This window comes from Vavraia culicis (genome assembly GCF_000192795.1).
Source record: "Vavraia culicis subsp. floridensis unplaced genomic scaffold supercont1.25, whole genome shotgun sequence".
NCBI classification, from domain to species: Eukaryota; Fungi; Microsporidia; family Pleistophoridae; genus Vavraia; species Vavraia culicis.
Window position 1 is genome coordinate 31,929 of NW_007360628.1, and position 21,647 is coordinate 53,575.

Consider the following 21,647-nt stretch of genomic DNA (forward strand, 5'->3'; position numbering starts at 1 on the left):
AGAAGCATTCGCAAGGCTGATACGTTTCCACAGTAGAAATAGAATCGTTAGTAAATAAAAGTTTTGAGGGAAGCTGCTGTGAAAATATACGTGGCATTAAAAGGGGTAAGTACCTCTCTTGTGGTTGTTTTGCTGTTCAGCGTGCTCCCCGTTTTGTAGTCAAAGCATGCTCATTTATTTCGCAACACCCCCACGCACATCGGAGATCCTCTCATTCGCTTGTTCCCTTACATCACCAGGAATTAAAAATTTGCTTTTCCACCTCAGTCACAGGGAAATACAGGTGATGAAGAATGCAGCACCATTGCACAGCTCTGCCAATGGCCGTATTCGAACAAATTATGGGATAGAACTGCAAGGAGGTGCTAGATTGTAAGTTTGAATCTTATGCGCTGGAAGGTGCGTGGACAAGCAGTGATGATGCGAGCGGGGAACGGTGCGGTGATAACCGTAGGATAAGTTCGCCATGAACGGTCTGCTATGCCTATTCGGTGTCTATCCGGTTAATTGTTCGTTCCTGGTTCGTGGTGCGCTTGGACAAATCGGCGTTTTATCGCCTTGTACTGAAGATATGGCGGGTTCACTTAGCATGCTGTGAGCAGCAATGCGTTCTAACATGTTCTGATCGATCGATGATGCGTTCTAATACGTTCTGTTCAGGCATACCCTGGGATGAAGAAGCGGTTCAAAAAGCAGAAATTGCCCTTGGAAGGACTGATCGTGAAGATAAGTGCACCACGAGCAGCTCGGGACAGGGATGACAGCATTTTAAACGATGAATGGGCCGAAATCAAAAATGAAAGCGATTCGTTTTTAAAACCGGACTGATGGGCGTAGCCATCCGAAGAGCAAAATAGGGAATGCGTCTTGGCAATGCTGCACAGGTGTAATAAAACGGTTGGTCACAGAGCGTTTTTATTAAATTGCTTTCACACGTCTCTCACTTCGTAACCACCACACAGAAATCGTGTCCAACATCAAAACTCACAATTTCTTCAAAGTCTATCTCCATCTTCTTCGGGGCATTGCTGTCCTGGCCTGCATAGCCACACTCACCGTGCGAATTGAATCCCCAGCTGTACATCCCGTCATCGGTGTATGCGACCGAAAAAAAGCCTTTTGTCCTCGCCATCCTCACGTTCGCCAGGTCAATGTGTGTTAAGCTGTCCCTATCTGCGTTATCCTTTGTTCCAAGCTGTCCAAACATGTTATGACCTGCCGCATACAACTTCTTATCCTTGGTGGTGAAGAGCGTGTGCACCTCACCGCCTGATATGCCATGTATGTGTTCAAGAGGCACAGTTCTTTTGCTTATTCCGCTCATTTTATCGCCCAGTCCGAGCTGCCCGTTGCCGTTCTGGCCGAACGCGAACGCTTCCCCCTTTTCACTCACCATAAAAGACGTGCTCGTGCCGCAAAACATCTTCGAGCACTTGGAGTACCTTGACCGCCTGTTAGCAACCAACACAGGTCCAAGTTCGCTGCTTCTTCCCATCCTCCTACGCTTATAAACTCCCTTCTCGCCAAACTCATTAGCTCCAAGCGCATACACCTCTCCCCTCACGCTGTAAAGAATGTGATTACTGCCGACCGCCAAAAGCTTGACAGGTCCTCTGTGCAGTACTACAGGTGCCTTCTGAAACTTTTTGTTCGCTCTAAATCCTATAACTCCGCTCTTGTCCCTGAATGTGCCCCATCCGTACAGCTTGCCACTTTTTCCAACGCAAAAACTGGAAGACTGTCCTGCACCGATGTGAATGACCGGTTCAGGCACTTCTATGCGCAGTGGTACGTTCTCATCCCCGTCACGGCCCAGTGCAAATTCATCATTGCAACCGAACGAATAAATTATGCCCTCGCTGAGGATCAAGGTGTGCAAACTACCACAGCACACCTTGTCAACCTTCATTTCGGAGAATAAAGCGAGTTCTAATGGTTTTGAGGAATGTCCCGGTTCCTCACCCGTGCCTAACTGCGATAAAAGGTTTGAACCGAAGGTATACACTGCCATGGAAGGGCTGCCGCATAAAATTCGTAAAACGTAGAGGATTTGCTTCAAGCAGAGCGAAAGATGGCAAGGGCTTAGTGGCAGAGGAGCTGTGTAAAGCACAGAGGAGGTGGTAAAAGTTTTAGCGGTGGAGCTGTGTAAAGCACAGCATGTAATGAATGGCAAACATTCCTCCCACTTATTCACGGAGTCAGCGTAGGGTGTAGCGTTATAAATCACTCTCACAGGCCCATTCCATCAAATCAAGGTAGTAAAGATCCCATACTCAGCCACAGATGTCAAAAATATTTATTTGCACTAAAACACCGTTCTGAACCGTGAGCAGCACCGTCCACAACATCTTATCTTTGATCACGTTCTAGATAAGAGAAAAACGTACCATCAGGTTCGTAGCGTAGAGAAGAATTGATGAAAGTACTTGATCGGCGGTTACGTGTAGGGCGTGTTTAGCACGGCATTGAAAGTCTCCAACACAAACCGTACGCTTCGATGTTCCTGCATTATTTTACGGTATGCTGCCCGTTCTTGACGGGTAAACATCGCATGCAGGCAATCTTTACGTTCCTCCGCACGTATTACCAATTCAAATTTCACGGCAAATGAACCAAGACCGATGTTTTAATCGTAAATTCTTTGCTACCGTTTTGTTGTGCATTTAGGGCGTAGCATAGGAAATAAATTTGCTTACTTTTCTGAGAGGAACTCCCAAACAGCTGTTACTTACCGTACCTCTGCAACAACGATAAGTAAAGGACGATTCTCTCGGAAAACTTGTAAAAATGGTAGAATGTGGTTGCTTGCAGTTCGCGTGGTATGAAAATGAATATTTGTGGAGTAACACGGCGGGTACATCGTATAAAAGCGCAATATTTAATTTATGCAAGGTGCACAACAAAAATACGTTCTAAGACCAAGCAAATCACCTGCATAACGAGTGATACACCGGCTTATTATGCGCTGCCTGCCTATGCAATAAGTGTTTGACTCGTTGTATGAGTGAGTTATGTATGATGACTCACCAACTCATTTCTTTTGCCGGCTCATGGAATGATCCTAAGATTCATTTGCTCTGCCAGCTCGCACCAAAATCCTCTTTAAATCAATTTTCAGGTACCGGTAGTACAAAACCATCTGACCAATCACCAAGAAGTGCCACACTGCATGTGAATCGACCAGAAAAACGATTGGTCTTACATCCAAGCCCTCAACCACCACACACAGGATGGTAAGGCACACGAACACAGCGATGAACGGTGTTCTCACCTTGAAATATTCGAACAGCATACCAGCACAGAAGAACGAAATGAACAGTGCGCACGTGTATTTGAGCAGTGTGGGATTGAACGAGAAGAGGTGCTTGGCCGTTATCAGCGAGAATAGCGTGAGCGATACGAAAATGCTGGGACGGGGTGTGCCGTAGAGATACGACAGCTTTACCACGAACGTATGGCATGCGTGGAGAATGGAGAGAAGCACGAAGAAGTAATCGAGTCGCTTGGTGAGAGGCGTATCGTTGATGTGTAGGAGTATGCTTGACATGAATGTTAGGGCGTTTATCGTGCACTGCACCTTTATGAGCGTGAGGTACGACCGTATGAACGGCGCTTGCTCGGTTTCATGGGCAGTTTCTGTGTTACCGGTCATCACTCTGTTATTGGCATGGTTGCTGTGCGCATGTTCTTTGGCACCACTCGCATTTTCGTTTTCATCTTTTACTTTCGTTTTTGCCATGAGCGTGGCACCACTCGCATTTTCGTTTTCATCTTTTACTTTCGTTTTTGCCATGAGCGTGGCACCACTCGCATTTTCGTTTTCATCTTTTACTTTCGTTTTTGCCATGAGCAGCATCATTTCAGTTCTTTCCTCCCCCTCAACTACCAAATTGATGTTCATTCCCCTCTGTTTGCTCTTCATCACGTGTTCTGACACGATCACCGGCACGGCATACTCCTGTACAACGGTGCCTGTACCATTGGTATTGATCTGCACGTCCTTATCGATTATCATGCTGGTGTGCTCTCTACCGGTCGCTGCATTCCTACCGGTATTTGCACCCGTATCACTCTTCGTCTCTTCTCTGTTTTTTCTCGTAAAACTCCCCAGCCACACCAAAGATTAACCACAAACCCGATAACGCTCAGAACCATGCTCACAACCTCGTTACACCCATACACACATCTAAAAGCGTACCTCATCCTCCTTTTAACATTCCCATACCTCAGAACATGCACAGTCATGTAATGTGCCAGCTGTTCCTTCTTGTCATTTGAGGTGCGCCTTACTACTCTGTCCAGAACTGAGAGTCGAGGCGCGATTGCGCTGTAAATACGGGCATATGTCCGAAGAAACGTGCGTTTTTGGTGTGCACTAAAGTTTTTAAACAGAAAAATCGAAAGATCTATGCTTGAAGGATACGTGTGCTCGATTTTACCTGCTTTCATGACGCACTCGGTGTCATCAGCCATAAAATCTTCCAAATCTGTGCATGCACCCGTGTTATAATCTGCTAGCGCTACCTTTTCATCTTTTGCACACGTTTTTCTGTTCATAGTCACCTCATCATGTGTTCTGCTAAATACGTCAGACTTGTCTGCCAGCATTACGTCCTCGTGACAGGCACCGAGCCTATCTATGCGTATCGCTGCCTTAAAGCTCGTGTTACGTATAAAAATGAAGAATAGCATGAAAGAGTGGAAGATGAAACTAAAAAGGTAAAAAAGACGGATGAAAGGTAACAAATTAAAATGATACATTGATCAGGAGATAGGTACGGCGAATAAAACACCTTTTGGTTGGAACCTATTGGACAAGGGAAGATATGAGGCGGAAAGAGGTGGAAGCTACGTTGGTCGAACGGCTCATCTAAAAATGACAACAAAACCGCTGATTGCTTCGCCAACACAGCTTCTCCGGGTCTTGGAGATGCCGTCGCCGGGGCATGGCATCAGGGCCTTTGGTCCGCCCGCCAGAAGAGTTCCTGAAAGAATCGGAACAGACCACCAGGCACTCCAAGTCTTAAAAAAGATGATTTTACTTCAACGGCACAAACTTGGAAGAACTTGTCGCACCCACACCTGGTTTGCCGTGCGCCTTCGAAGTCTTAGTGGGCACCAAATCCTTAAATCGTCTTCCTATCATCTCAGGCTTAACATCAATCTCAACATAATTGCATCCGTTGTGAACACCGATGATATTCCCAACCATAATCGGCAGAATCATCATATTCCTGCATTGCGTTCTGATGCCCGACTCACCCCTCTCTGCCTGCTTGATCAGCATATGTTCCTCCTCGGAAAAGCCACGATTTACGTGGCGGCGAAACGAACTGGGAAACAGCTCCTTTAAATCGCATAGTGGCATCGTCTTCAAATCGTCTAAGTCTACGCCCTGGTACGTAAATTTCTTGAAGGTGCGTCGTTTCGTAGCCTCTTGTACTGGTACTGCCATTGTGCTTTTGTGAGGGTAGGCAAAAAAAATATTTTTTTGTGATGGCACATCATAATTGGTCTGGAACCGTGTTGAGATGGCATTCGCAAAGAGTGATAACACGAAAAATGGTTTCCTACTTTCCTGCAGTTGGCAGAGCAGCAGGTGCAACGGTATGGTGTTCAAACAGGAACGGTAAAACGAAGAAACAGCTTTCGTTCCGCAGCAGATAAAAACCAACAGCACCATCTTTGTTGCATGTGCACCTTACTTACGGCTATCACACATTCGTAAAACAAAACTTTCTAACCGTGGTAGAGGAATACTCGGCAAGTGATTTGTTCCTTTCGCACTAAAAATGGATTAATGAATCAGGCATGGCAGCAAATACTAGAGGACGTGCTCATACTGATGTGATAGAAGAATTTTTGTTGTCCTGAGGTCGTGAAAATGCGTACTCATTGTTCTGGACGGTCACTCGTACACAGGGTTGTGGTGTGATCAGTTACCGTGCTCTAAAGTGTTATGCAGTGCACCTCTGTTTGATACTTTTAAACAGAAAATACTACGATTAGAGGATCAACAATGATTGCTAAGAATCAATCATTGATTCTTCGGTTGAAAAGAAGATGATCCGTGTGATTTGGTGTGGAACAAGTGATGTGTTCAAAGTAACCATGTTTACAAGCAGGTACTTCGGTAAAACGGATAAATCTCACGCGAATGAACATAAACCACTTATACAACAGTTTAATACTGTTTATTGCAGAACACGAACACTGTGCAAACTTACGGGCCAAGAATAGTTCCTGTCCAATGATGCAACGCGTGTACTCAAATGATATGCCTTTAAATGCCTCACTGCATGCAACATGAATTGATCACATCCTCAGCGATAAATCCACGATGTGTGTACTGTGAATCGTTTGCTTATTCTGTGATGAAGGGAGTTTTTCTGTCATATAACACTTTTAATTATTTTACCCTTATGATTGTGTGCACGTTCGTTCAACAGAACCAGAACATAATATTCCGTCCCGTCCAGAAAATAACACAATCAGCATTTGAAACGCTTCTTCTCGCGTTCAACACCGCAAGGAAACATGACGAGGGCGTAATACACACGCATAACCTCAACATATACTACACCACACAGGATGCACTGACATGTGCACTCATCGCAAGCAAAAAATGTTACGAGAGTGACATGTACGCGATACTGAAGGCTATAATGGGGACTGTCACGTGCTTTTCTTCGCTTGAAGACGTGGTGGGTGCCTTTGATGATGTTGTGAACGAATACACGTATTTCCGGCTGAGCGCTGACAACCTGAAGGTGATCAGGGAGATGGACAGCTACGAGGAGAAGGTGCATAAGATGGTGACCAAGAACAAGGAGATTGAGAATGAAAAAGTTATGAAGGAGATAAGTGAGAAGGTTAAGACGATGAACGTGAAGGGTGGTGTTCATCCATCCAGTAATGTAAGCGTTGTTCCGCCCGTTAGTTACCCGTCGATCACGGTCACAAACCCCTCGGCAGGTGCTGTAGACCAGGCACCCAGCAGGATACACAGCATTGACACCTTTGCAAAGGTTAAGAGTGAAATTAGGAGAGAGCGCAGAAAAACACCGAGCAAGAAAATACAACTGCAAATTACGGAAAGACTTAATCTGGTGGTTGACAAGGAAGGCAACAAGAAAAGTGGGGAGATAAGCGGTGATATGACAATGTACATAAAGGACGAACTGTTTAAGGACATATCGATCGAAATACGTGCACCACATCCGGTGAAGTACTCACCCAATCTGTTAAAAGACAGTGCCAAGAAGAAGGTTTTGAAGGCTAAGAAGAGTTTTCCTATCAACAAATATGTTGCGCTGGTGAAATGGACAAGAAAAGCGGAAACAAGCGATTTTACATTCAATCTATGGCTTACCAAGAATGAAGAGAGGATTAATGTGATGATGGACTACGAAAAGATGAGTGATCTGGGTGAAATTGCGTTCCGCTTCAATACGAAGGGAAGCGAGCTGTCGAGCGGGCAGTGCAAGGATGCTGTGGTTTGGAGAAGTAAGGAGAACCAAGACAACATTGAGTTTGTTGCCGACAACTCGGTGTTCCCGGTAAATGTGTACTTTTGTGGAGCGAGAGAGTGCATGATAGGCGTTGAAAAGATCCTGGTGGGTGAAGAAAGCGTGGATGACTACGAGGTTGAGTATTGCTATGAGGGCGATGATGTTCAAATTGTTGAATAAATGCGAGTTATATTGATTAATATGGCGAAGAAGTTGTTTTAACTATGGGCGTAGCCACAGAATGATAGTCTTAAAGAGCCTTCTAAATATTTTTGGTTGATCAAACAGAACGACTGGTCCTTAATTCACGTAAATTGCAGAATTATCATGTAAATTGAATAATTTGTTGTGTTGAAGAGCCGTGCACGCTTTTTGAGAACCTGCTTAATTGAGAGGATTCGCATTCTACGCCAACTAAACAGGCTCACCCCAAACTGCTAGTAGGTCTCTGAAAGTATTTGTTAGACCAGCGGCCACGTAATTTAAACGATGCCTGTACAACAATTCTCATCACTTATTTGTATACTAAGGCACGCTGCTCCATTTTTGGCAGCAGAATTCGTCAATCTCGTAGGCAAGTGTATTCGATATTTTCATATCAAAGGCGCATTAAATGTAATTTGGTAGTGCTGATACCATTCAGTCTTTATCAATTGATACGGCACTGCATTCATTGTTGCACACGTATACATCATAAATGAGGTGAAATACAGCATTCTACGTGTTTTATGCCTGTATAACAACACCATTTACGTTAATAACAGTTTTTAGAGCTTTTAACGCCAATCCTTTTGATGAGCACGCATTTGCCTGTTTAATTGAACAGGAACTGATCCGGTTTATTTGTCGTGTGCCTGCTGTTTTATTACCAAGGAAAAATCGCGGGTGAACAGATCCGTCCGCGCAGGATTTGCAGAAATACCATTTACAGTTCGGAAATAGGAAACATACGGGCCGGGCAAAGTTGTGCCTCAGAGACTCTTTATGGTGAAGACAGGCGTGTAAAGTACTAAAACTATTCCTTTATTGATGACATTCTATCAGCTCATCATTTTCTCCCCAAAATCATCGGATCCGTCTTTAACCTCAACAATGTTCCGGCTTTTTGTCTCTCTCTTGACTTTTTCTTGTCCTGTCCTGAGCGTATCTGCAGCACTCTGCAAGCTCGGCTGAAACTCGTTGATGACAACCATGGGCTCAGCATCCCTGTGGCCATTGCTATCGTTTTCTTTCTCTTCTTCATCGTTGTCGCTGAAAACTTGTGGCTGCATAACCTTGTGCTTCTTCTTCCCCTTGTGGTGCTTACGCTTCGTCCTTTCATTCTTGTCTTTGTTATCGTTTTCATCGTTTTTCCTACCGCTGCTTTCACCAGGTGTGAACAGATCGAAGAAACCCTCATCGTGTACAGGACTATCCATCATTTTGCTGTCTTTCTTCGCTTTCCTGCTCTTCCTCATCTTCGTGCCCCTGTGTCTTAGCTTTTGATGTGAGTGCCTGCCTGAGCTAGTCGGCATGGTCGTTGTGCTCACTGTGACTCTCTGATTCTCGGCCGGTTGTCCAGGTGTTACCACTATGGACGGTGTTGTTTCCATTGCCGGTGCTTCTGCAGGTGTGCTCGTAGATGGGACCTTCGTGAATGCAAGCTTTTCTCCGAGATCGGATACTTCGGACTTCTCGTTCATCGTATTCCTATCGTCTCTTTGATCTTCCATGCCATTTTTGCCGCTTTTTCCACTGTCATGAGTCTGTCCGATGCTTCCACCCATGTTGTCAAATCCCTTTTCCTTCATGTCTCTGATTCCGTTTACCTCATCGATCAGTTTGTCCATTCCGTCCATCTCATCCTTGAGCTCCTTAAATTTTATGATTGGTACTACTTGTTTGCTCTTCGGCTTGCTCTTCTTGTTTCCCTGATTGTAGACGGGTGGTTCTCTGAAAATCGGCGTTGACTCGGTGTAATTGGCTGAGATTTTGTCCTTGTTGGACGGCATATCCTTCTTTTTGCTAGGAGCTGATGGCTTTGCAACACCGGAACGTCCCGATGAATATGAAGCATCAGATTCGTTACCTCTCATCGATGTGTCTTTTTCTGTGCCATTGTTCCTGGTACTATTCTCCGGTTTGATTATTCCGCCATCGGTCATCAACATCTCTGCATTCCCAGACATACCTCCTGTGACATCAGTCTGGCCAGTTTTTGATTTAGGGTTGCCGTGCCTCTCCTTGTCGTCATCCTTATTCTTGCCATCGATGCTGCTAAACAACTCGTAACTGTTGAGGAAAGGCTTCTTTTCTTCTTTTTTCTTTTTCTTGTGTGCCTGTTCCTGCGGAGTGTCCTTGAGCAAGTTTTTGTCTGAGGATGGTGATGGTCGATCTCGGCCGTTTTCTAGAATTGAAAAATTGAGAAGGTCTTGCCCGGATGATCCATCACGGCTATTCTGAGATGAGGTAGAACGATTCATTGAGTCTGAACCAGGCATGCTTCCCATTCTGCTGTCAGTGCTGGGCATGCTTCCCATTCTGCTATCAGTGCTAGGCATGCTTCCCATTCTGCTGTCAGTGCTGGGCATGCTTCCCATTCTGCTGTCAGTGCTGGGCATGCTTCCCATGCTGTTGTCTGAACCAGGCATGCTTCCCATTCTGCTGTCAGTACTGGGCATGCTTCCCATTCTGCTATCAGTACTGGGCATGCTTCCCATTCTGTTGTCTGAACCAGGCATGCTTCCCATTCTGCTGTCAGTGCCAGGCATGCTTCCCATGCTGTTGTCAGTACTGGGCATGCTTCCCATTCTGCTATCAGTGCCAGGCATGCTTCCCATGCTGTTGTCAGTACTGGGCATGCTTCCCATTCTGCTATCAGTGCCAGGCATGCTTCCCATGCTGTTGTCTGAACCAGGCATGCTTCCCATGCTGTTGTCAGTACTGGGCATGCTTCCCATTCTGCTATCAGTGCTGGGCATGCTTCCCATGCTGGTGTTGTGAGAATTATTACTTGGCATACTCTTTGTGTCATCACCTCCGCTGAGAGAACCAGAACCAGAACCAGGCATTTCCTGTCCCTTTTCACCACCGGTGCTACCGATCGCAACGAATATAGCTTGTCTAACTATTTTGTCCACCATTGGTTCATTATCAGATCGTTTTTTATCTTTTCGTTTTGCGGCATCTTTCATCATAGGCTTCTTAGAATTGTCCATTGCCTTATCATTCCTTCTATTGGATTCAGAAATGCTCATCTCAGAAACTCCGAAAGGCGATGGTAAGACGCTCTTGTCTTTCTTCTTCTTATCGTCCTTGTCTTTGTCATCCTTGCCCAGAATGCTCATTTCAGAAACTCCGAAAGGCGATGGTAAGACGCTCTTGTCTTTCTTCTTCTTATCGTCCTTGTCTTTGTCATCCTTGCCCAGAATGCTCATTTCAGAAACTCCGAAAGGCGATGGTAAGACGCTCTTGTCTTTCTTCTTCTTGTCGTCCTTGTCTTTGTCATCCTTGCCCAGAATGCTCATCTCAGAAACTCCGAAAGGCGATGGTAAGACGCTCTTGTCTTTCTTCTTCTTGTCGTCCTTGTCTTTGTCTTTCTTATTATCAGAGATGTTAGTGCTGGTAATTCTTAAGATTGATGATACCATATTATCGTTACTTGCATTCTTATCTCCCTTGTTCGAGAGATTTGTACCTGGCATGCTAGGTGTACTACTCACTGGCGAAAGCATCGCGTTCTTATTGTCTTTTTTCTTCCTATCCTCGTTTCTATTTCCACCTAGGATGCTCAATTCCGAAATTTCGAACGGTAATGGCGTCATACCTTCTTTCTTTTTCTTCTCTTTGTCCTTTTTGTCTTTATCATCTTTTCCTCTCGTCATGGGAGCATCTCTAAGCATTGATGGATCTGCGCCTTCATCTTCTTTCTTTTTGTCTTTTCCATCTTTGTTTGAAACGCTTGTTCCCGATGAGTTACCGTAAGACGATCCCATTGAATCGTTCTTTTTACCATTTTCACCAGAGGCGCTCGGATCAACAGGAGACAAGTTGTTCTTACTTCTTTCGTCTCCGCCCGATACGCTCATACCGACCACGTTGTTCATTCCCGCTGTTCTTTCAGTATCATTCGTGCCCGGTACACCCAGCTGCTCACCAACATTTTCACCAAAAATGGATTCACCCGGTCTCCTCAATCCCAAGTTGTAGCGACCAGGCAGTGTGATGAGACTGGGCGGTACATACCGCGACCTGACATAAGATTTGCTGTCATCCTCATTGCTATTGGTCGTGCTTTCTTCCCTGTTTTCATCTTTTATCTTGTTCAGCATGCCCATGAACATTGTAAGGTTGAACATCGGGTCCCGTGCAAGCGAATTCAGCATTTCCTCAGATTCCCTCGTCATTTGACCGCTGTTGTCATCCATCGGTGGATCCATTGGACTGCTGTATGCGTTGTTGAACTGGGGTGGTACGCCTGCTCCGTATGGATCAGAAGATGGCAACGCGTTCGTGCTCGAGTACGGGTAGGAGTCGTTCAATGATGCATTGGTCTGCGGCGTACCGTACAGGCTGCTGTACATGTCGTACGGTCTTCCATACAGGCTGTCGTACAATCTGTTCGCACCGTCCGTGTTGCCCATGTTCATATTGTCCCTGTGCTCTGTACTGTCGTTGTAATCCTTTTCCGCATCTTTCCTGTCGCCATCCTTCCACTGTTTCTCATCTTTTACCTTTTCTGCATCTTTCTCCCTCTCCTCCTTCCTCTTTCTCTCCTCTTCAAGCTCGTCCAGCATGGCACTCCTCTTCATCTCCACGACCGGGTTGTATACCGCTCGCTTGTGCACAAATACGTAGAGCACAAGCAGGAGAACGATGACGGCGATACCGTAGAACGTGTAAATATGTGCGCTCTTCTTCATTGTTTTGTTATGTTTGTGCCGCTTTTATAGATGATGAGATGTTTTGTGTTTGGTGTTTTACGTGATTTGTTTCACGTGCGATGGTGCGTGATGTGTTGACAGACGAATAAAGTGCTGTGGATAAGAGGCAGCAACGATATGAGGGATGATGGATGGATGTCTGTTGTTTTTTAAGACGATTGGTGCTCATCTGTCGATGTGCATGGGTGGACCGGGCTAGTACAAACCTGTCCATGGGAACGATATGCTTGCAGATGGTAGAGGTGATTGGTGTAAGACAAGAACGGGCCATATCACTTGATGGGATACGCAGGGATGTGAATGAGATAACAAAATTTTGATGATTTCGCAGAGAACGGCACGATAGAACAGCAGAGACGAGTGATTGGCAGGAACGGGTGATTAAGGCACTGCTGGGATCGTAAATGAACCGTAAATCAAATCGCATAGTACAAACAAACCGTAACAATGCACCGATACGTTTGGAGACTGAACGATGAGGAGTTGAAAGGGAACAGAACATGAGACCTTCCAAAACGTTTGCATGTGTCCGTGAAAAGCGCACCTCAAGTGTTATTTCATTTAATACCGGCATGAGCACTCAAAAGCATCAACAACACGCGATTACATTTTACGTGTTGTGTTCCCGCTGTTTCAGACCGCTGTTTTCTGTGCAAATCAGCACACGGTTTTTGTTCTGATTCGCAAATTAAATGGCAGTCTTCCTGTTCGATTGCTAGATGTGAAACATTAAAGATTTTTTGTTTGTTTCACAAGCCATGGTTTAATTTGCACGTTCCAGAACAGCTAAAACTGCAATGTACGCGTACAACGCGCTCCGCATCAAGTCCTTCAAAAGCGGATTGCGATCCATGCAGCAAGGATCCGCCCGATTGCACGTTAATTGAGCAGTTGAGCCCAAAAGTACGGCCGCACCGTCCTAAGCCACAAAATTGAAAGATGGGGCAACCTGTAACTGTGGCATATTGGAATAGCCTTGTTTCAGAGTTTGCACGCCTTCAGCTGAGGTGATAAGTAAATTTAATTCCGTTTTTTTGCGTAGCCTTGGCAACTCGGTTCGTTCAAATCATAGAACACCTGCCTAGCATTAATCTCACAGTTCGTTCCGTTATAGCACGTTCGTCTAGAATGGTCAGTCACCATCACCATTTTTGCATTCGCTGTATCACGTCAATTGTTCTGAGCCGTTTATGGAACTGTCTCTGATTCTGTGGTTATTACGACCGTAGTGCATTTTATCTTTGTTCGGTGGTCAAAACGCGACCATAAGACGTACCGATCATAAAGGAGCCTAATTTTACAGCAGGTCCTGGTACGTCCTGTCTGTGTTTTACCACGAATGCAGTACGCTCCCTTTCAACAAAACAAAAAGAATAATATTTTGATAGCCGGTCTGATAAGGTGTTGCCGAAATTGTGACGCAGTAAGAGGGCGCATTTATTCGATCAAAACGGTATGATGTGGTGAGGTATACTTGATGTGTTTGTACGCTTGTTATTTAATCATTCAGGTGTAACTAACGTTGAAGGAAGGCATCGTATTTTTCCTGAAATACGATTTGTAGCTCAACAACCAAATATTAAAAGCTTTGACAATCGATTATCCTTCCTTACCACCAGAAACGGCATCTATCGGTTTACCGGCACTCTTCACAGGCAATAAACCTTTGTGCTGTACCTGTCCGTGCGTAAGGCTGTAGCAAAAGAGTCACCACTTGATAGTGCCCACATCCATGTGCTCTACCAAACTGCAGAACTCATGCAGATGCGCTCTTAGGTGCTTTGCAGCACGTAATTGCCCGAAAATGTACAAAACGGCCAAAAAAATATGCAGAGGAAACGGACAGACATGGACCTGGCTCAAGCTAAAAAGTTTATCGCACCATAAACTAACAAATCACGAGAAACCCTGCAAAAACTGAACAAACTATAAATTCTCGTTTTATCTAAAACCTGTTTAAAACCACACCCCCAGCCACCACTGTGTCATACGAACATCAATTACACACATCAGATCACCGCCACTACCCTTTCTCTCTCCTGAATGCAAGCTGAAAACCAATGTACAGAAAAAGGAGTATCAAAAAGATCTCGAGCCCCCTTCGGCTCCACATGCGCGCCTTTCTCTTTTTCACACGGTCCCTGATCGTACACACGGCATCCGGTCGCGCCGGAACACGCCCATCAACCTCCCTGTCCAAATCCAGCGGCAGATCAACGTACAACGGAATATACTCCGTCATCCGCTGCATGCAAACAGGGCAGCATGAGCTGGTGCTTGACCACTGGTAAATGCATGGCCAGCAAAACACGTGTCCACATGTCAGAGACACCGGTTCGTACAAAACGTTGAGACAAACACGGCACTCTAAATATCGGTTGCCTGCCATAGGGGTCAGAGCCGTTCATTGCAAAAAAACTTGGTGGGGCAACGAACCGAAACACAGAATACGGAAATGTAAGCGGTGCGAAGCGGGAATTACCGGCACGATGTGTCACATCGTGCACAACTGCAGGGCACACACCGTGGCAGAACACTTGTTTGTGCGTGTGCACGGAAAACGAAGTGCTAAATAAAATGCAGGTATTCTGATGATTTTCAACCGTGGCTGCTTTGTGCTATCTCCGGCTCAAATCCTTCCATATCGGTAAAAATTCTTGACAAGGACACAAAGGAAGATACGAGTTGAGGCGAGAACTTCTCACAGCCGTAATGCGCGCAGGACCTGCCGCTTTCACACGAATATTTTGACGTACCTGATAGATGAAACATCAAATAAGTCATCTGCGCAAATCTGCAGGATAGAGAAAGTATAGCACACATACCCGAACATCTAGTCATTCTCGCTTGCACAACACATCGTGTTTATCTCCATGCAAGTTGAACACGCATTCCTACTCGTCCTTGTGATCGTGTCCATCCTATCGCCATGACATTTTTATCACAAATCAAACTCTATTTTCGATAATATCGGCCGACCACAGAGAAGAAGAACATGAAACACGGCACGTTATCGCACAATACGCATGCACGTATGGCATCGTAGCGATTTGATCGTGTGTGCTGGCGCATACTTTTGCGGTGAATTGTGAGCGCAAGCACCAGAAGATTAGAAAAGTGTATTCTTTGCACCTCCTTGAGGTGGCGAACAAACGAGCTGGCAGCAAAAGCACGAAGAAACAAAGGATTGCTGAAAAGGTGCTAAAAGCATTGCAAGTGGTGGATGAGTTTGCGGTGTTTCAAACGGAGAATTTCCATGCAGAAATATAAATTGCTGGTTTTAAGTTTCACATAACGTGATATAAACTGTAACGTACCGCTTGATGGCTTGCTGCTGGACATGTGTGCTTTGGATACAAATTTTTTAATTTAGTCAAAAGCGCAGTGTTTCCTTTTCTGTTACCGGATATCGCGCCCGCTTTTTCATTCTGCCGTGTAGAACAACCGCGTGAACGAACATTTTGCTATGCTCTGCCCGTCTTGTGGTAGGCCTTAGCACGAGTAGCCTATTTGGTGAATGGGACCGGGCATGCTTGCTCCGTAATACGCACCTGTGCACAGTGCGTAGCAATCTGTTGTCGTTAAAGAGGCGTGTGCACCTATGCTAATGCCCCGTTAACGTGGTGCTTTAGGCGGATGCCACAACACGAGGGCATCTCTCCAGGATAATGGAAGGCCCTTGACTGCGTAAAACCACGAGTGAGCCGGTCATAGTAATGTGCCGTTATTAATCATCAAGTTAAACGGGGTAGACCGAATCACTGACCGGTACTGATCGTATTCTTGAGATCGTTCTGCTACATTTACAGTTTTTCTGGTGTACGGCATACTATTCGTTACGAGTGTTGTTACGCCTCTTGATGCGATAAACACCCGACAGGGTGTGCATCTGGCAGATGGTTCGTGCAGTACTGCGAAACGTATAAGTGATGCCGTGATCAAGTGGTTCCCGCCACATGTGCGTGATCAGGAACGTATTTAGTTAGCGGTGTGTTCTCGGACAGAGCATGCTAAAGCACTTCATTTGCTTTACCTCCAGCAAATGCCGCACGTATTCGAATAGGTCCCGTTTCGCACACGGATACGTCAGTGCTCGTAATCAGTTCATACCAAAATGCGCAATCATCTCACCAATCCTCTTAAATGTAAAATATTCAATTTAAGTGCTGTGTGTCGCATTTAATGAATGTTTGTACGTTTAAGAGAATTTATGATTATTTGTTGAGTAATTGCAATATTTTGCGGTGTTCTTGCAGTCAAAGGGCTCAGCAGTGCATTCGCACCACAGTTGGTGGTTTAATGCTTAAATGTATTTACGATCATCTGTAAGGAGCTTGCAGTGCGTGTAAGTTTCTTTTCTTGTCATCTTTCCATTTACATTTGAACGGGCAGCACTAAAACGGCATGTAGTGATTACAGGCGTGTTACAGCGGCAGATCTAGAGGTATTCAAAACATGCATTGGCACGTTGCTGCTGTGTACTTGCTAGAATTGTGCATTTAATGCTTCCTTTATGTCAGGAGCTGTTAATTTGTTGGTGGTTGCTCTTGAAAGAGCTTATTGTTGCGAATGTGCTATTCATATGTTCTGATGATTGCCATAGCATTTTTAGTTGCGTGGTAGACGCTGTTTTTACCATAAATGGATGAGCAATTAAGGTACGAATAATTTAAAGAGAAGAACGAGCTCTATTCAATTGACAACCTATTTTTGTTCCTATTAACTCCTCATCACCGTGTTCACTCCTCATCACCGTGCTGTTCACTCCTCATCACCGTTTTTACTCCTCATCACCATGCTGTTCACTCCTCATCACCGTGTTCACTTCTCATCACCGTGTTCACTCCATAGCAGCACTCATCATTTATCATGCTCAATATTTCCTAAATTAATGTCTCCATTCCAAACATTTCGTTTCATCCCATTTTAAATACGAACCACAACAAAACACGCGGAGATGACAAACAACGAAAAAAACAATGCTCAGAACCTTTCAGCAGCACTCAAACCATGCAAAAAACGAAACGAATGCCGCAACGAGGTGCAGGACGTTCTATCACGCGATCTGCACAGCTCGGACAAGAAGATCAGGCTGAAAGCATTCTATGCGCTGTGTATAGACGCAACGGAGCGCATGCACGACATTATTGAATATTTCATTCATGTTGGCGAGAAAATGGCACTGAGAGAGGTAAATTTCTGTTTGAGGTGCATGCGCTTGGTGCTCATGGAGAGATTGGAGCGAAGAAATGATGAGCAGCTCGAGATGGAGCAGCTGGAATATGCGTGTGAGAGCAGCTCTGAGAGTGTGCAGATGGACACGAGCACTGTGGACAGTTTGTGCACCTCTGAGTATGAAATTCGCGTGACAACAACCGCACGAAGAAGACGAGCACCAAAACCGAGCATAGACCGGTTCATTTCGTTCTCAGAGCGTGAGCACAGCTACGCACACGTAACGGAGAGAAGAATACGTTTCATAGAGAATGAGCGGGTGAGGCGCGTGCTCATAGATCTGATGGGCATACGAAATGCGCAATACAACGCATCAATCATACTGTGGTACGTGTCATTCAGCAAAGAGACGGCCAAGCACTACGAGCAGATCATTCCGCACCTCCTGCATTTGCTCAAGAAGAGGGATTGCGAGAAAATGGTGAGAACAGCGTTTTTCATCATACGCAACCTGCTGAAGAACGGTTTCTTCTTCAGCCTGGTCACGTGCAACGACATAATCAATGACTCTGCGAACATGAGGTACGAGGATGAAGAGCTCAAGATCACGATCGAACAGGTGGTACGTGTGCTCAAAGGTAGGCTCGTCAAGACAGGTTCATTCCAAAATTATCTCAAGGAACTGTTCAGTGGCAAGCTGGAGCAGACACCTTACCACTTCTCAGATGTGTTCTGGTCCATGAATGTAGGCTCGCTGGTGCAGTACAAGATCGAGATAATTCGAGCACTCAAGAAATACTTGAAGAGCGGCTGCACACAGAGCAAGTGCGTGGCAGCGAATGACCTGTACCGGTTTGTAAAGACATGTCCTGAGGTTGTGCGGGTCGTCGAAAAGTTTGATCTAAAAGCGGAGCTCTTCAAGCTGTGTGAGAGTACAAACGATGATCTGAGGTTCTACGCATTGCAGAGCCTGAGCGTGTGCATCTTCCAGGAGTGGCACTGAGAGTTACATCCGTTAAATTGCGCTTGTGAAGGATTTTGAACCGTTTGCGGTTGAGCTACGTGTTTGGTGATGGTTGCTATGCGACAGAAGTGGAGCACCCATTTTTGAACGGTCCTTTGTGCGGCATTAACCGTGTCTGTGAACAGTCTCTTGACATTCACGATCGGTCATCCACGCTGTGTTGTTTATGCGTTGTAGCACGTTCTTTTATACAAAATCAAAAATACTTTTTTACGAGATATCCTCATGCAGATCAAAAATACTTCTATAAACGGTTGACTACAGTGCCCCTACGACTCGCGAGTGTGCCACGCACCTTAGGTAAAAATAAAGCAGAGTTAATTTATTGTTTTACACAGAGCTACGATACTTTTTCGAGCTGCACCGTTGCAGTTACCTACATCTTTGCTTGCGCTGTTGGTGCCAGCCATTAAAGCACGAATCTGCCGTAAATGATTGGAATGGGTGCAAAAACTTTGCTTTTCATTGGTGTGAAAGATCATTTTTAGCTATTCTTGTGAAAGAGTTGTGTAAATTATCACGAAACAGATCATCCCACGATCAAAATATTCTTGGGTACAGAACGTGGGTGCAAGCAAGGTAATAACACCTCAGTACAGCGCGTATAGTGGTATGACATGTGATAGGAACGCAGTCAATGTATTTTATCTGGCATATCGATTATTGCGTAGTGGGTGTATGATAGTTAGCGGTTATACCGTATAAAGCGTAGAACTCTATTTTGAAGTTAGTTCACTTTTTCTCAATAAATTACCTGTGAAAAGGTCACATTTCATCATCTATTTTATTAGGAATACGAATTAATTATTGCTATATCATGGATTTAATTAAATGCATAAATACCCTTTATGCGTAATTGTGAGATACGCAGAATTTGCTGGAACAAAGGAAATATTATGCGTGTAATGAAGTATCTGAGACATTAACGATCAAGAGGATCAAAAACAATGAGTGGCAGGAATTTAAAGCGATGTAAAAGCGTAGATACGAAATAATATGCAATACCTACGCAAATACACACGATTTAACGATCGATTTGCAGGTCATCTCCACCACGCTGAACACCCTCATTGGTGTAATAGAATGTTTTATTTACGTTAGCGTGGAGGACCCTCTTCAACAGTCCCAACGCAATACGCAACCGATCCGTAACATTCCTCGCTATTCTTATTACTAATCTATCTCACAAATATTTCGACAAGTGCTTCACCCTGAACTCCTCAATAAATACGCTCACCCTCATCATTCTCTCCACTCCATACTTCCTCTTCACGCTATCATATTTTACAGGCCTGGCCAGCATCACGAGTATGTCATTCACACACCCCTTGATCACTTTTTTGTCGAGACGCGCCAGCATGAAGAACAAGTTATGAAAACCGTCCATTTCTAAAATCTTGCGGGCAGTATAAAACGATGCGGTCGCCCTTATATGCGCATTATAGCCGATGAACTGCTCGCTGAGCAGCATCAGCTCAAGAATGTATTTTGCGAGGATACGCGTCTTTATCTCATAGTTGTTCACAACAGAGAGTCTGCGCACGAAACAGAGGGGCGAAAGGTAATTTAGGTTGAAATCGAGTGTCATGAGAAAGTAGCGCTCGGCATTTATCAAATCGGACGCATCGCAGTTTATAAGCATGCGGAATGTACTGAACTGCGGACAGTCCACCTCCTCGTACTTCGCTGCCACCATGAGCGCTGTTACGCCCACAAGCTGCAATTTATTCTTCGAGACCGTGCGCACAGAAAGAAAGCGGTCTACGAGATCAACGGTGAGAAACAGTGTTTCTGGATGTAGGCTAAGCTGCCAATGCACGTCTATCAGCCAGTCTACCAGTATTGTGCGCATGCGCCACGTAAGATCCTGCTGGTAAACCATGTAATTGTAGTTGACCGGCACCTGCTGGTCCTTAAATCTTGCAAAAAAGTGCTCTGCGTACAAATGCTCCATGGTGATGTCCTTCTGTGCATCTATCTCCATGATTTCGAGGAAGGAACGCTCTTCATCGGTTAGAGCATCCCGATCAATCACCGGTTCATCCTTCCATGTTTTTGTTTTAGGCGTGTTTTCGTCCTTTTCTGAGAGAACTTTCCTGCCATTTCTGTCCGCACCGAGACCGCAGTTTGTCAAGGTCCCACAAATTGCCGCATCACTGGGCACAGACCCCGCGCATATTCCCCGACTTGCTGCGCACACTGTGCCACATAGCTGATCCCTTCCTTTATCATCCCTCTTATCATCTTCCACACATGAGGTGTCCACCTGCTTGCCATCATCGCGCCCATACTTTTCCTCCTCTCTCACACCACCACCATTTTTCCTTCCATCCTCGTTCGTAACGTTCCTTAGCGCAGTCCTCCTCATCGCAAGGGTCTCATTTTCTTGTTTTTATGATCGGTTGGACACAAAAAAAGGCTCCGAAAGGATGCGCTGCAGGTGCAGGGACGAACACCATGTAATGATTGCACAGAAAGAGATCGGCAATTTACATAGAAACACCGATTTGGATGTTATTCGTTTCTGCACGTGTAATTGACATATGTATGAAAAGATAGGACTGATTAAATGAGAGGTAAAATGTCAGAAATTTGGTGCACATATTTATGTCGAGGTGTAAGATTTGTGATCAGATCACCGTATTCCGATTACCAGGTACTCTCGATATGTAATCGTGTCTGCTCCGTGCACCAATTCGTTCAAAGCTGTTATTTACACCAGAATATCTTACGAAAATATTCGTATCACTTCCAACGTAGAGCGTGATTGGATATTTACGCTGTTGGATTCTATCACGATGTTGCTGCCCTTTGGCCCAAGGATTGCTGTAGAGCATGCTGGTCTGCTCATATGATTGTTCATTAGGTGTGGTTCTATGCAAGAGTAGCGGATGGAATTAACGAAATATGCTTTGCAACGGATGTTTATTTAAAATGGTGATTCCCAGCGCACAGGTACCTTCAATAAATTTAATTTGGCAATCTACTCTGATTTATTGAGTTGAAGGTGCTTTT

The 21,647-nt window shown here is 45.0% G+C and overlaps 10 protein-coding genes across 10 annotated transcripts; 2 read left to right on the forward strand and 8 right to left on the reverse strand.

The window, feature by feature from the left end:
* Positions 1–898: 898 nt before the first annotated feature.
* Positions 899–2,011, reverse strand: VCUG_01561 (uncharacterized protein; the record flags this gene model as incomplete). The annotated part of the gene is made up of 1 exon (XM_008076388.1): positions 899–2,011. One exon carries the CDS (start codon positions 2,009–2,011, stop codon positions 941–943), a length of 1,071 nt encoding a protein of 356 aa, XP_008074579.1. The 3' UTR covers positions 899–940.
* Positions 2,012–3,061: 1,050 nt separating this feature from the next.
* Positions 3,062–4,015, reverse strand: VCUG_01562 (uncharacterized protein; the record flags this gene model as incomplete). The annotated part of the gene is made up of 1 exon (XM_008076389.1): positions 3,062–4,015. One exon carries the CDS (start codon positions 4,013–4,015, stop codon positions 3,062–3,064), a length of 954 nt encoding a protein of 317 aa, XP_008074580.1.
* VCUG_01563 (uncharacterized protein) lies at positions 4,012–4,761 on the reverse strand (the record flags this gene model as incomplete). The annotated part of the gene is made up of 1 exon (XM_008076390.1): positions 4,012–4,761. One exon carries the CDS (start codon positions 4,759–4,761, stop codon positions 4,012–4,014), a length of 750 nt encoding a protein of 249 aa, XP_008074581.1.
* A 260-nt stretch (positions 4,762–5,021) lies between these two features.
* VCUG_01564 (ribosomal protein S19) lies at positions 5,022–5,683 on the reverse strand (the record flags this gene model as incomplete). Its single annotated transcript, XM_008076391.1, has 1 exon — positions 5,022–5,683. One exon carries the CDS (start codon positions 5,681–5,683, stop codon positions 5,039–5,041), a length of 645 nt encoding a protein of 214 aa, XP_008074582.1. The 3' UTR covers positions 5,022–5,038.
* A 539-nt stretch (positions 5,684–6,222) lies between these two features.
* On the forward strand, positions 6,223–7,698 carry VCUG_01565 (uncharacterized protein). The gene has a single exon (XM_008076370.1). The coding sequence runs from the start codon at positions 6,288–6,290 to the stop codon at positions 7,689–7,691; it is 1,404 nt and encodes a 467-aa protein (XP_008074561.1). The 5' UTR covers positions 6,223–6,287; the 3' UTR covers positions 7,692–7,698.
* An 853-nt stretch (positions 7,699–8,551) lies between these two features.
* Positions 8,552–12,412, reverse strand: VCUG_01566 (uncharacterized protein; the record flags this gene model as incomplete). Its single annotated transcript, XM_008076392.1, has 1 exon — positions 8,552–12,412. One exon carries the CDS (start codon positions 12,410–12,412, stop codon positions 8,552–8,554), a length of 3,861 nt encoding a protein of 1,286 aa, XP_008074583.1.
* A 7-nt stretch (positions 12,413–12,419) lies between these two features.
* Positions 12,420–13,095, reverse strand: VCUG_01567 (uncharacterized protein; the record flags this gene model as incomplete). Its single annotated transcript, XM_008076393.1, has 1 exon — positions 12,420–13,095. Exon 1 carries the CDS (start codon positions 13,005–13,007, stop codon positions 12,420–12,422), a length of 588 nt encoding a protein of 195 aa, XP_008074584.1. The 5' UTR covers positions 13,008–13,095.
* A 1,271-nt stretch (positions 13,096–14,366) lies between these two features.
* VCUG_01568 (uncharacterized protein) lies at positions 14,367–14,889 on the reverse strand. The gene has a single exon (XM_008076394.1). The coding sequence runs from the start codon at positions 14,820–14,822 to the stop codon at positions 14,457–14,459; it is 366 nt and encodes a 121-aa protein (XP_008074585.1). The 5' UTR covers positions 14,823–14,889; the 3' UTR covers positions 14,367–14,456.
* A 2,457-nt stretch (positions 14,890–17,346) lies between these two features.
* VCUG_01569 (uncharacterized protein) lies at positions 17,347–18,949 on the forward strand. Its single transcript, XM_008076395.1, has one exon. It carries the CDS (start codon positions 17,391–17,393, stop codon positions 18,609–18,611), a length of 1,221 nt encoding a protein of 406 aa, XP_008074586.1. The 5' UTR covers positions 17,347–17,390; the 3' UTR covers positions 18,612–18,949.
* Positions 18,950–19,439: 490 nt separating this feature from the next.
* Positions 19,440–21,000, reverse strand: VCUG_01570 (uncharacterized protein; the record flags this gene model as incomplete). Its single annotated transcript, XM_008076396.1, has 1 exon — positions 19,440–21,000. One exon carries the CDS (start codon positions 20,998–21,000, stop codon positions 19,816–19,818), a length of 1,185 nt encoding a protein of 394 aa, XP_008074587.1. The 3' UTR covers positions 19,440–19,815.
* Positions 21,001–21,647: the final 647 nt, after the last annotated feature.